The 13,142-nt window shown below is 38.2% G+C and overlaps 3 protein-coding genes across 8 annotated transcripts in view; 2 read left to right on the top strand and 1 right to left on the bottom strand.

The window, feature by feature from the left end:
* The first annotated feature begins 162 nt into the window (after positions 1–162).
* On the top strand, positions 163–7,614 carry LOC105263288 (bestrophin-4). 5 transcript variants are annotated; one of them, XM_011299401.1, is made up of 5 exons: positions 275–924; positions 1,040–1,193; positions 1,940–2,615; positions 4,278–4,598; positions 4,733–7,614. In XM_011299401.1, the coding sequence occupies exons 3-5, from the start codon at positions 2,545–2,547 to the stop codon at positions 6,348–6,350; spliced, it is 2,010 nt and encodes a 669-aa protein (XP_011297703.1). In that variant the 5' UTR covers positions 275–924; positions 1,040–1,193; positions 1,940–2,544; the 3' UTR covers positions 6,351–7,614. The 5 variants fall into 5 exon arrangements, with proteins under 5 accessions (XP_011297705.1, XP_011297701.1, XP_011297703.1 ...); XM_011299400.1 differs by having other exon boundaries at positions 1,006–1,193; XM_011299403.1 differs by lacking the exons at positions 275–924; positions 1,040–1,193 and adding an exon at positions 163–262 and having other exon boundaries at positions 2,072–2,615.
* Positions 7,615–7,702: 88 nt separating this feature from the next.
* On the bottom strand, positions 7,703–9,418 carry HemK1 (HemK methyltransferase 1). Its single transcript, XM_011299398.1, has 5 exons — positions 9,133–9,418; positions 8,866–8,954; positions 8,526–8,736; positions 8,214–8,458; positions 7,703–7,993 (listed from the first exon to the last, which is right to left on the bottom strand). Exons 1-5 carry the CDS (start codon positions 9,370–9,372, stop codon positions 7,750–7,752), a joined length of 1,029 nt encoding a protein of 342 aa, XP_011297700.1. The 5' UTR covers positions 9,373–9,418; the 3' UTR covers positions 7,703–7,749.
* Positions 9,419–10,763: 1,345 nt separating this feature from the next.
* Positions 10,764–13,142, top strand: part of SP1173 — a 17,921-nt gene continuing 15,542 nt past the window's right edge. For both annotated transcript variants that reach the window (XM_011299397.1, XM_011299396.1), the window contains exon 1: positions 10,764–10,915. The gene's annotated coding sequence lies outside the window, so the exon portion shown is untranslated. The remainder of the gene's footprint in view (positions 10,916–13,142) is intronic.

The raw sequence follows: 13,142 nt of genomic DNA, 5'->3' as shown, positions 1-13,142 counted from the left end.
ATATTATGAGAGAAAATGAGAGGAAAATCGAATTTCTTATCAGCGGTTTGAATTGGCGGCCGGCGGTAAAAGGGGGAGGTCCGAGGAGAGGGGATTCCCCCGTCCGTGAGATTGCAATACAACGTAAGTCCCCGAGTAATAGTAAACTCAGTGCCTTCTCACTCGACGTCAAGTGCGGACATTTGGTTCAACGTACCCGAACGCCAGTCACAACTCAACAAAATACAAAAACCAACACGTGTTTACTTGCCATTCACCTCGGGTAAGTAAAACCTGGTGTGTAGATCAATAAAAAATTCTCAACTCCAGAGAGGGAAGAATAATTCCAGCATCCTGCCCCCCACATTCTACCGCACACTAGTTTCCTTCGCATTCCAAATCAACGGAAATACTGACGCCAATTGTTCCGGGAATTAATTCCCTGAATCATCTCCGTCGAGGGTATTATTTTCATTCGGACATGTGGGGTCCATATTCTCATATATTAACCCCCCCCGTTTCCCTCCCCCTCGCAATCAGCTGATACCCCGACACCGCGCCAAACTGTCTCCCAGGAGGTGTCACGAGGTCTCGATTTTATTTTAGCAACATCACGTGACATCTCGAGGATTTTCGCAGTTGAATTGTCATGTCCCCGATTATTCTATTGTCAAATCTCGAATTATCTCAAACAGTTCGTCCCACATTAACTGAATATTAAATCTTCAAATCAATCTAGAAGGAATCCCTCAGTTATCGAAACAGTGAAAAATAAAAAATCTCATTAATGGAGGAATAATTGATTCATGAGATTAACAGAATGAAATAATTAAAAATAAAATGCTAATAATTATTGGAAATGAGTTTTGAGTGATTCTGATTAAGCCCTGATGATTCCCTGGAGATGATTCAATTGGATTGAACTTAATGAGTAAATACTCTCAAGTACGTGAATATCTGTAAAAATGAATTTTCATTTATCTTCAACCCGTGGTAGTAATTCTGGAATTTTTACGATTTGCACAGCCGTTGTGATAAGATCTAATCATTCGGTTGTTAGCGTTTTTCATCCCGTCCTCGAGTGACGACGTCATGGTTTCCTGGTAACGTGTTTATGTCGATCTAGTGCAATGGAACACTGTACAGGTCATAGCTAGTGCAGGGCACACGCAAAGAGGATGTAAAACCATGAAGGAGTTGTGCAACTAGAGCTGGTGATTGCTGTTGTGATTAGCGAGTGCTGAATACTAATGCGAGGGACAGTGCGAGGATTGTGGGGCACATTTACTGGGGATTCGCTTTTTTTTTTTAAGAAAAAATTTATGTGAATTCCCTCGTCATATCTGGAGGCAACTCTCGATCGTGTTTGTTCAATTCTTATCAAGAAATTTGTTGCCATACGGAGTTAGGGTTTAATAAATTCGTTTTGTGATAGATTACTTCATTATTTCTGATGTTATGTCATTATCATCCTGTGATCCTTCCGACTTAATTAAATTCCATTTAACGAGAATAATTCCTGGAGTTAAGAGGAAATTTTAACCTTTTTCCTGAAAATACTGGAAATTTTTTTATGTCAATGTTTACATTTTTATTGGGTTTCATCGATTTTGCAATGACCTGAAAAAAATCAATTTTTATTTGCATTCAAGTATTCACTTCAAAATCAGAAAAATTCCAATTCCCAACAAAACTCGGTGTAATAAAATTCTAAATGCCGCAATAGAAAAACAATTGGTGACAAAAGTATTTATTTTTAACACTCCCCAAACCCATTTAATTTTACGATTTAATTGCGTCACATTTTTAACCCAGAAAATTCATAAATTTCGATGTAAATCGCGTATTTAAAATCCAGGATTCCCAGAAATAGAGGATTAATGCAGAGGAAGTATTCGACTGGAATACTGAGCAGAAATAAATTACCTCGAACGCTTTTTTTTTCATTAATTTTTTCCAGGAGGAATGAGAAGATCGACAGTTAAAGTAAATCCACCGGAAATTGGAGTTAAAGTGAAAAAGAATTTCCATAATGTTTTGTGATATCATCTGCATTAGATTAAACTCACGGGCTAAATAATTTGAATTCAAGGTGATTGAACAATTTTTCAATGTCCATGTGCGATGAATCATGGGGATTCAGTCACTTTGAGCACGAGAAGGCCAACAAACTTCCTGGATCCTGGAAACTATCCAATAAACACCTGATTGCAGGATAAATAATCAATTAATTCAATGAAAGAATCTACTGTGATACTGTGACAATAAATATCACTGGTATGACCAGGGATCAATGTGAAATAAGTGAAATAATTTTTTAACGCAAATAGCACCGGCTATCCTTGAGTGGAAAATAATGAGGACCCGTCATTCAACACCTAGTGCCGTTTATCTCGAGATAAACATATGTTTTGAAATTGACTTTGGAGTGTGTGATGTAAGAAACCTGTCGGAGTACTTCAGGAATAAGAAAAAAGTGATTCTTCCTTGAGGGATAATAAACAGTGGAATAAGAGTGAAGTGATAGCCATTTTTTTGGATTTATTTTGTTCTTGAATCATTGAAATGACTGTGACGTATACTGCGGAGGTTGCCACTTGTCGGGGATTGGGGTGCTTCTTCAAACTTCTTCTGAGGTATCAGTAATTTATTTGTTATTAATTATATTATTGTTTTAAGATACGGTGAATTTTTTTCTTGTCGGTTTGAATTGTCGATTTATCTCGAAAGGTATCGACTTGGGAAGGAAATTCTTAAGGACTTTTTTGTAGCTGAAGAAATTTCCTTGAGGGAAGGTCATTTGATGTTTTTTCGTAGAATCAATGGTTTTTAAGATTCATTGAATGTAGGAAATGTTATGTAATTGTCGTCGATTGCGCGGAAAAATCTGTCAGGAAAAAAATTAATTGACAATTCCTCGATAAACAATGATCGTTACGACGTAAACAACATGAGAATCATTTTAAAAACACTATATACTTGATTACTTCATTGATATGACAAATAAAATGACCAGTCCCTCTATCACTCCGATAATACGAAACAGCACATGATGAATTATCGTGAGGCGCACAGATAAATGACTCGAAATTCCGAGAAAAATGATTCCTCAATTTTCCTCGATCTACCCATTAATGACTTAATTAACGAATCCATAATTTCAATCACAAAATTCTCGGAAAATATTCAGCGATGAAAAAAAATAAATTATCACCACGAAAATTTCTCACAAAACTCCATAAAAATCGATGCACATCTCAATAACAATTACAATAACAATTACCCAAAACTAATCATCCAGAAAATTGGCATCACTTTTGCCCGACAAAATCCCTAATTGAAGCGACTAATCAACGCTGGGAGATTAATTCACTCCAGTGCCACTTGTAAATGGAAATCAGCACGACAAGTTGAAAGAATCGTGATGATAATTGATAACATGTACCGCGACAGATGGGATTCGCACGAAAGATAAGATATATCATTAATTCGAGGTCATTCAACGGATATTAGAAACACCCCTAATCAAACCCTTCGGAATCCGGGGTAATCGCTCAATTTATTCCGTTTGAATTTTTTTTTTAATAACAGTCATGAACAATGATCTCATTTTTTCACTAATCATCGCCAACATTTACGTCATCAACCAGCTCACAGCATTGGCACACCCGTCTCTCGAAAATAGACCGGATCAGACAATCCGACACTAGCCCGATCAATTCTAAAAAAATAAATCATAAATAAACACGAAATAATGGCACGACCGACAGCAATAAATTAATAAAAAATCATAACCGACAGCAATAAAATAATTAAAAATCAGAACCGACAGACTTTTCGAAACAATTCAATTGAATTAAATTCCTCATTCTAATTAATTTATTTCACCTGTTAATTACCCCGCATTGTCAATCGATGATTAATTGAATTTGTTGCATCTTTGTTAATAATGATTTTACATGAATTGTAATACCAGGTAAGTGGGTCTGTAGGCCAGTGTTTTGCGCTATTCTTTCACATTTAATATCGATTACCAGTGTCATTACATTTAAACACGCCACGAAAGTACTAGTATCAATTCATGGCCACGAATTGTCATTCCCTCATATCCATGCTGATATATTTCTCCATAAAAAATGATGAACGAGACAGAAAAATAATTCCTCATCCATTACGTGATTCACATCCAAGGATTTCACATTAAAAGAGTAATGATGAATTTTCTGGGAAGCAATGACTCTGGATTGCATGAATAAATTTTTTATTATTATATTGTTACATTATATATTTTATTTCAGGTGGAGAGCGAGTGTTTATAAACTAGTCTGGCTGGATCTCGCCCTATTTTTATTCATTTACTACAGCCTTTCGGCGCTCTATCGATTCATTCTTGATAAAGAACAGCAGAAGACCTTCGAGGCTGTTGTTGCGTACTGCAATGAGTACAGTGATCTTATCCCATTGTCATTTGTACTCGGATTTTATGTCAGTATTGTTATGACCCGGTGGTGGAACCAGTACACTGCCATTCCGTGGCCTGATTCCATCGCTGTTTTCGTATCGGCAACTATTCATGGGAATGATGAAAGAGGAAGACTAATGAGACGAACAATTGTCAGGTAAATGGATATTAAATTCATTACTCCAGTTGAATAAATAATTCACATCAATTTTAAATCATTGAATCATCGAAAAGCCGATGTCTTGTACTTTTACGTAGATCGTAGGCAGTAATTACCTCTGATTGCTCTAGGTACGTCTGCGTTTGTTTGACTCTAGTACTGGCGAACGTATCACCACGTGTGAAAAAACGTTTTCCAACTCTCGATCACTTCGTGGACGCTGGCCTCCTCCTGGAGAACGAGCTCGCGATATTTCAGAGTCTCAATTCAAAATTTCCAAAACCGAGTAAACACTGGCTGCCAATTGTCTGGGCATCGAGTATTGTCACCAGGGCTCGAAAAGAGGGAAGAATTCGTGATGATTTTGCGGTGAAGACTCTGATAGATGAGCTGAATAAATTCAGAGGCAATTGTGGGAGTTTAATTCATTACGATACAATATCTGTTCCTCTGGTTTACACTCAAGTCGTAACACTTGCTGTTTACACTTATTTTTTGACGAGTGTCATGGGGAGACAGTGGGTTCACACTTCTAAAGTTGGTGCCAACATTGACATCTATTTCCCAGTCTTCACGACTCTCCAGTTCTTCTTTTATATGGGATGGCTCAAAGTCGCTGAGACTCTCATCAATCCTTTCGGAGAGGATGACGATGATTTCGAAGTGAATTGGATTGTCGATAGAAATCTTCAGGTGTCGTATCTAATAGTCGACGAGATGCATCATGATCACCCTGAGCTAATCCGTGACCAGTACTGGGACGAGATATTCCCGGTAGAACTGCCATACACAGCAGCAGCTCAAGCCTTCAGAGAGGAGCATCCAGTGGCATCAACTGCTGGAATTCAGCTGTCAGCGGCGCAGCAGGAGTTGCAGCCATCGTCAGTGAGAATCGACGAGATGAATCCAGAGTCATATCCAGGTATGAAATTTCGGGGTGATATAGCTGAGGACGCAGCCTCGGGGATTCACTTCATGGCAGGTGGAAAGATATCGAGGAGTGCGAGCAGAGTTAGTAACAGGGATAGGCCATTCACGGGTGGCTCAACCCCCAGCAACCTGGGGGGTTCATTGACACGAGTAAACAGCGTCACAAGTGTCCTCAAGAGGCTCTTCAGCAAGGAGGACAGGCCCGACGGTGGTAGCAAAACACCAGGAAAACTCGCCAACTCCAGTTCATCGGCTTCACTTCAAAATCGCCAGGGGACTAATGCCGGTGGCTCCATGAGGATTGGAGTAATCGAAGAGGTCGACGAGCAGATGACTGTTAATTCAATGCGCCCTGAACACCGTCCCCACGTTCAGACTATATTTCCAACCAATGGTGCACCAACACCTACTGCTCCAATGGATGTCCCTAGTAAACCGAGGAATGGGGATTTGTACTCAGCCAGTGCACCAGCTGGACCATTCGGTGGTGGAAAGTATCAGACGAGAGCACAGGTGTCCTCTGATTCAGCAAGGCTCAGTGAGGCCTTTGATTTTGGTGATGACAATGTCAGCATCAGGTCATCGGAGACGTCGACCAGCTCTGATGATGAGTTTACCAGGTTGAAGCTTGAGAGAGACAGGCAGAGGAGGGATAGGGCCATGAGAAAACTCGCGAGGAGTGTCAGCGGTACTCAGCAGGATCCTCCGTCTTCCATGGATCTCGATGAGACTCTGCTCTTGACGGAGCTTGGTGAGGCCTCCAGGGCCTCTCTCAGACCCGCTGACAGGTCCAAGGACAATGAGACGGACAATATTTAGGGGCGTCGACGACACTTCGAGGATTTTTTTTTTGTTTAATTTTAAAAGATTTCAGAAGGACATTTACTGTTTTAGATATTAATTCATTGTTTTATTTTTTTCAATCAGTCTTTGAAGAATGACATATTTTTCTTTGATGAATCGTTTTTATAAGATGACAATTTTCGTAATAGAAATTTTATCATTGTTTTCCGAAAAAAATTTATTTATGCCCTCGAAGTGGAGTCGATGCACCTCGTGCCACCGTTTGGCCATTGACCGTATTGATTTGTCCATGCCGCACTTCATTTGTAATTCAAAAATGGGAGCAAGTGTTGAATGCAAAGTGATTTTGTGAGGTGATGTGAACTGAGTGACTTGATTATTAAAATAGCGAAGTGATATCTAGAACGATTAATTAATCGCGTTTTCTATCGGTTTTTTAAGGAGACGTTTTAATATTAGACAAATGTCTGAGGCTACCCAGTTCTTGATCGGGAAATCGAGTATTGATTGGGTAAAGGCACTAATAGCGGGAAATTGTTACGTACTTATTAGAGGAAATTCACATGAGATTCGTCGATTCTCGTACTTTTATCATTGTTTCGAGATCAATGTGCACTTTTTGCCACTTCCATCACTGTTAATCGAAGCTCAAGGCCTTTTGTCACATATTTTTTACCGCTTATATCGTGTAAATAGACCAATTGTTGAGCTCTGGCTTTGAAAGCGAACAAATAAGACAAATGTCAATTTTTCTACTCGTTTTTATCGCGCTTTCCACTGCTCCTCTGCTCTCGATGATCATTAGACGAGTTATCCTGGAGAATTTCAGTCAATTGACGGGTGGATAAATTTTTTAAGGCACTTTTGTTGATTAATTATCATATTAGGATAGAAAATTCACGCGTTTAAAAGCTTGGAAGAAATACCTGACGTTTTCTTTGAGAATATCGTATTAGGATTCTGTGGAGAAATTCTATCTCAATTTCATGAAGAATCAGCTAAAATTATTATGTAGAAATTATTTCATGAAATTATCCGATAAGTTTAAATGCAAGGTCAACGAAAATTTAAAGGTTTTCGAAGGGAAACAATGGGTTTTTCTATTGGATTTTTTGTACGCGGTAATATAGTATTACAATCATAAAAAAATAGGTAAATATATGACGTGACATTCCAAAGTGAATGGTAAGTTCATATGGTGCTACCCGAGGAACTATTGTGACTGAGACACAATTGTTTTTAACAGTATTACAGTTGAAATAAATGTAATTCAACTTTTTCTTGGATTTGTAATTATTGTCGTTGGGTAATCCAATTGAGTAGTAAATACCGGTGTGTTTAATTATAATGAAGACTATGTTAATTATCAGTTGAACGAGCATGCGGATTTGTACAATTTATTTATTGATTTCAATTATTTAAGTTTAGTTATTTCAATAAACCTATCGTTGTTGCAGTAATCTTTGTACACGTGATCGAATTTCAGGTTGAGATCTGTGAATTTTTCAGTGAAAAATTTGATGTATTCGCTGTGAGAGGTGTCAATCTCCAGGAATAGGTGGCCAAGGGGATTCAGAGCTGTCGACGCATACCTCATGATAGGTTTTATCAGCTTGAGGCCATCCGGTCCACCGTCCAGTGCTCTGATATCCTCGAAGCTGTAGTAAAAAATTAACACACTTCAACCGATTGTAATGACGAGTTGAAAAATAAAATTGAGGGAATTCTTATAAAATTCGGTCCATAGATTTTACGGATTTATAACAATTTTTAAATTTTCGACAGTTCATCGGAATTATTCGCGCAATTTTTAAAATTACATGGAAAAATATCGGGGGATCACAATAAATAATAATAATAAAATTGATTATGTCTTACACTTTGACCTCAGGTTCTAGGTTCATAATTTTCTTGGTGGGAACGTACGGTGGATTGCTAACGATGAAATCGAATTTATCCTCCTCGAAATCAACACCGCATTGGTTATCAATTTTTTGAATTCTCCCTGGAGCCTCCAGGGTAGCATTGACGATGGAAATTCGATCCTGGAGGTTGAGATTCCTGCAGTTCTCCCTGGCGAGATCACACGCGTGGGGATTCTGATCGATGGCAATGCAGTGCACCTGAAATTCACGTTTTCCTTGAGCTGATGTTCCAGGGGATTTAATTACAGGGAAATTCGAGATGTACCTTATCACAGGAGTGGGCTAGAGCGAGAGAAATCGCACCAGATCCCGTGCCAATTTCGAGGACTCTCGGACTCCCGGAGGACTCGGACAGCCTCTTCAGGATGAAATCGATGAAGAATTCGGTTTCGGGGCGGGGAATGAAAATCGGAGGCACCAGCTTCAGAGTGATGTCTCGAAAATCCCATTCTCCAATTATATATTGAACTGGCATTCTTAAAAAATAATTACTGAATAATAATCATCGAATATTTCAACTATTTAACCATCAAAATAATTGCATCACGTAAAATAAAATCGCCAATTGATTATTAATTATTTTTTATAATCATTACAATCCTCACCTTGACAATCTGCACTCGCAAAGTAACTCCAATTTTTTCGCCTCTTCAGCTGTCAATTTCCTGTCAAAATAATTCGCCAGATCTAAAATCTGTAATAATTTCAGCATTAAAAAATTAAAATTCCAGATTACAATAAAATAATAAAAAGCAATGAATAAAATACGAATATATCAAAAATTCATGAATTAACCATTTTCTCAGTCCGGACAATTCAAATAAACCGAGATCTACCGCGCATGCGCACATTTCTTTCTATAGATCCTTTACCGATTTCCTGCCAATGACGTGTGCAAGGATGTGCTCGATGGATCCCACGGGCTCTGGGATGCCCTCATCCTCGAATCTCTGGCTCCAATACCTGATAATTCCTCGGAGGGTGTCATCACCATTTCCCACCGAAAAAACTCGCGGTGTAAAATGATAATTACGTTTCGCTAAATGGATGAATTGACTTGGGGACACGTGGAGCTTCTGGAGCCGCTGGAGGAGTATTTTGCAGGGTGTCATCCTGACCTCCGACAATTTTTTTCACTTGGTCCGATGACGATAAGGGCAAAACGGGGATGGAGAGGCACTTCCATCTGAGGACAGACCCTCGCATTATTTTCCACGTGGATGATGTTCTGATTGACGTTGAATGGTCGGATCCATCGCTTCGTTGTCAGCTGTCGACTGGGGAATCCCTGTCTTACCAATTTTTTTTTTCAATTACACGCGCCTCGAATCTGAATTTGAAGGCCATCAGCTGCAGGTGGACATGAAACGTTCCCTGCCAGGTGTGTGGCTTTTTCTCCACGTGGTTGTCATAATGTTAAACATTAAATTGCCGTTTTGGCCAGGACTTCCGGTGCTGCTATGGCGACAATAGGGGGATCTACAGGATCAATACCGCGTCATAACAGCAGAGCGAATCGCACGGATAAATAATCAAGATAAAATATATCCAGGAAAATAATGTTTGCAAATTGATAATTGATAAAATTGGGGATAAAAAATAATTCCACAGATACTGTACATTTTTTTTGTCATTTTTAAGATGGAGGGATATAATAAGGAAGTATATTGCAATTATTACAATTGAATTGCGAGTGATTAATTAGTTAGTTCTATGTAATTTAATTGAATTCATTTCAATTTTTATGGGAATCTTGCAGCTCCTCGTGTCGCTATCGAGATGAAACTAAACCGCTGATAACAATAGCTGAATTACTTCCTGAATTCCTAATGCATTAAATCTCAATGGATGATCAATGGAGAATCATTTAGCTCTAGACTAGCGTGATGAGCCGCAATTAAATTTAGAATCAAGTGATTCTCGTTGTTGGATGTTAAAAGCGACTTTCTGAATTTCTCGTGTGCATCCAGGGAGCTAGAATTATTCATTCCGGTCCTCTGGCTCTTGTTCATGAGATTCTACAAAACAAAAAGCAACAATAATCTCTAAACTCCACATTCCTCTTCATCTAAACACAAACTCGATTTATCAAAAACAATAATTCCGATATTTACATTAATTTAATATTAAATCTCATTTTTTTAATGATAAAAATTATACATAACAAATACGAATTTTTAAAAATATTATTATGTATATAAAAAAATATTTTACATGCGTTGAATGCTGCGGTAAAAATCGGTGAGACTATTCGTTTTAATTTTAATTTTAATTTTTTTTAGAAAGGGAAAAGTACAGAAAGGGAAAAGAAAAAAAAGGAAAAAAGGGAAAAAAGGGAAAAAAGGGAAAAAAGGGAAAGAAGAGAAAAAAGAGAAAAAGGGGAAAAAAGGAAAAAAACTGACAAAAGGAACTGTTTCTTGGACGTGGGTAAAGGGAGCGACGGGGAAGCGCCGGACGAGAGGTTTTTCGCGCGCCGGGAAATAACGACGCAACAGTCGTCCGGCAAACGTCGTACAGAGCACATCATCCAATTCCCCTCAGAAGAGTCTCTGAATTTCCAAAAAAAAATACCCACCAGTGACATTATCCAGTTGAGTGAATGAAACAATGTCCAGTGAATGGTTAACACTCGTGTGAATCATCCGAATTAACGAGGTAAGTGACTTGACCCGGATTACCACCGAAATAATTATGATAAATCGCTCCAGAGGTACCACTCAGGACCTTTAGCACCTCCCCAGGTGTTCCTGTGATAGTAATTCCCCAGGGTAATCCTGGACCGTCGGAAATTACCGATAAATCGAGAAATTATCGCCCACATAATTTCTCTCCCCTTACTATTAAAAAAATCCCCAATATAAATATTTTCCGATTTTTTTTTATTGAGAATAAACAAAGGGACACGTGAAAAACATTCTGCGGCGATTTTTCGGCGTTTAATGACCGAAAAAATCGCGGTATTGACCACCGAAGGGTGCACTCTCCCCTATTCGCTGGTAAATCCCGCGGGATATCTCCCGTTGGGGTGGGTTATTCCGGAGTTAATGAAACTACCCCTCACTCCGGGAATGACGAACAAAAGGGGCTGATCGTTATTACTCAGTCCTTTTTTTTTTTTCTCCTCGGAGATGCTCGTCGTGTCCACCTGGTGCTCGTTCATCATTTCAGCGATGTGAAATTATAAATTCGCTGGGGGAACCCCTCGGAATGAGACCTGAAGAGTGAATACGCGATGACAAATTCATGAAGGGGAAAAAAATGCCCCCCGTGCCCTCAATTTCTCCCTGACCTTCTGGATTCATCGATCCGCACATGTACCACTCCGTGTCATACCCCCTAAATATTTTTTTTTTATACTTCTCTATTGTCACGAGATACCTGTAGATTATTATTTCATCTTTAAATTCATTAAGTTTCTGCATTTTTTCATATTAATGTTGCTATGAATTCCCACCTGCCCCCGGAATAATTTATTATTCAAAAAGTCGATTCAAAAAATTCAAAAAATTCAAATTCAAAAAATTATTCAAAAGTCTTCAGTTTTATCTCTGATTTCTTGAATTTATTTATTCACTCTTTTTATTCCACTCCCTTCTCAAAGTAATTATTCATAGAATAATTATTCAATAATTACCTTGAGGTGATGGATAATTTCCGCCTGAAATTAATTGTATTTTCCTACCGTTCTTATTTATTTATTTGTTCTTAAATGATTCCTTGGGAGATTTCGTTATTTAAAGAGAAGAATTCCGTCATTTGAATTGCGAATTAATTGAATTAATCCATTTGCATTTTTCAACTGGTGCATTTATCATTCTAATTATTCAAGAATGCACTCGTCACGTCTCATTAATTTTTCCACTCATTCCAGACGAATTCCTTGTAGATTTAATCATGAATTGCCCTTTTCTCCCGCAATAGCCAGTGATGTCACGAAGATGTAGAATATTCTCGCCAAAAGAATTTCATATTCTCCATTTCCTTCCATTAATTATTTTTTAAATAATCAATTAATGGAATAGTAATCATATTAATTATAATTAATTGATTAATTTTTCACACTCGCCAGAGTAATCCATCCCCATCCCAGAAATTTCCTGAGAATAAATCCCCGAAATCCGTCGGAAGTTGATTTTTCATCCTCGCGGAATTTCTTTTTGGCCCATTAAAAAAAAAATCATTCCACTTCCTCATTCCATTTCCCAGCCGACGTAGCAGAAAGGAAAGCCCCGTTTCCCGTCCCTTCAATTCCTCATTGAATTCACACCTCTCCCTTCTCATCCAGGTGTCCATTAACCTCGTGCAGACACTCGCCTTCTCGAGGTGAATCGTATCCACTGATTCTCAGTTGCAGACACCCTGAGAATTCCCCGACATAAAGACCGAAATCTGATAGCATTTCGAGATATTTTTTCCACTCCTTTCCCGAATTTTCCGCTTTCCCATCAATTTTTTTACCCAAAAAAATTCCCCAGAACTCTAAATAAAATAAATACCTCCAAATTAATAAACAATTATTAATTTTTCCTGCTATAACAATTATTGAATAAGATTTCCATATTATTTATTCGCCGAAAGATTTTTTTCTGAATTGACACTCGAATATAGAATTTTCGATTTAATAATTTTCTACTGAAGTTTTAATTTATTTGGAACATCAGACGTTGGCAATTAAATAACAATTAAATGATTGCAATTCAGGTGAAACGTTGATAGCGTCGAGAAGACAAATAGTTTGGTACTGAAAATGAGAAAGGACTTGGTAATTAACAAAGAAAACTGTTGCTCGTAAAGAGAATTAATCGAAACGCTCGCGTTGTCGTAAAATTGAAGGATCCCTCGAGCCATTACCTCTCCATCTCTAACGGTTTATCTCCCCCCC

This window comes from Fopius arisanus, unplaced genomic scaffold (genome assembly GCF_000806365.1).
Source record: "Fopius arisanus strain USDA-PBARC FA_bdor unplaced genomic scaffold, ASM80636v1 scaffold00014, whole genome shotgun sequence".
Lineage (NCBI taxonomy): Eukaryota > Metazoa > Arthropoda > Insecta > Hymenoptera > Braconidae > Fopius > Fopius arisanus.
Note: the sequence above shows the minus strand (reverse complement) of the source record. Positions and strands in the feature narration are given on the sequence as shown.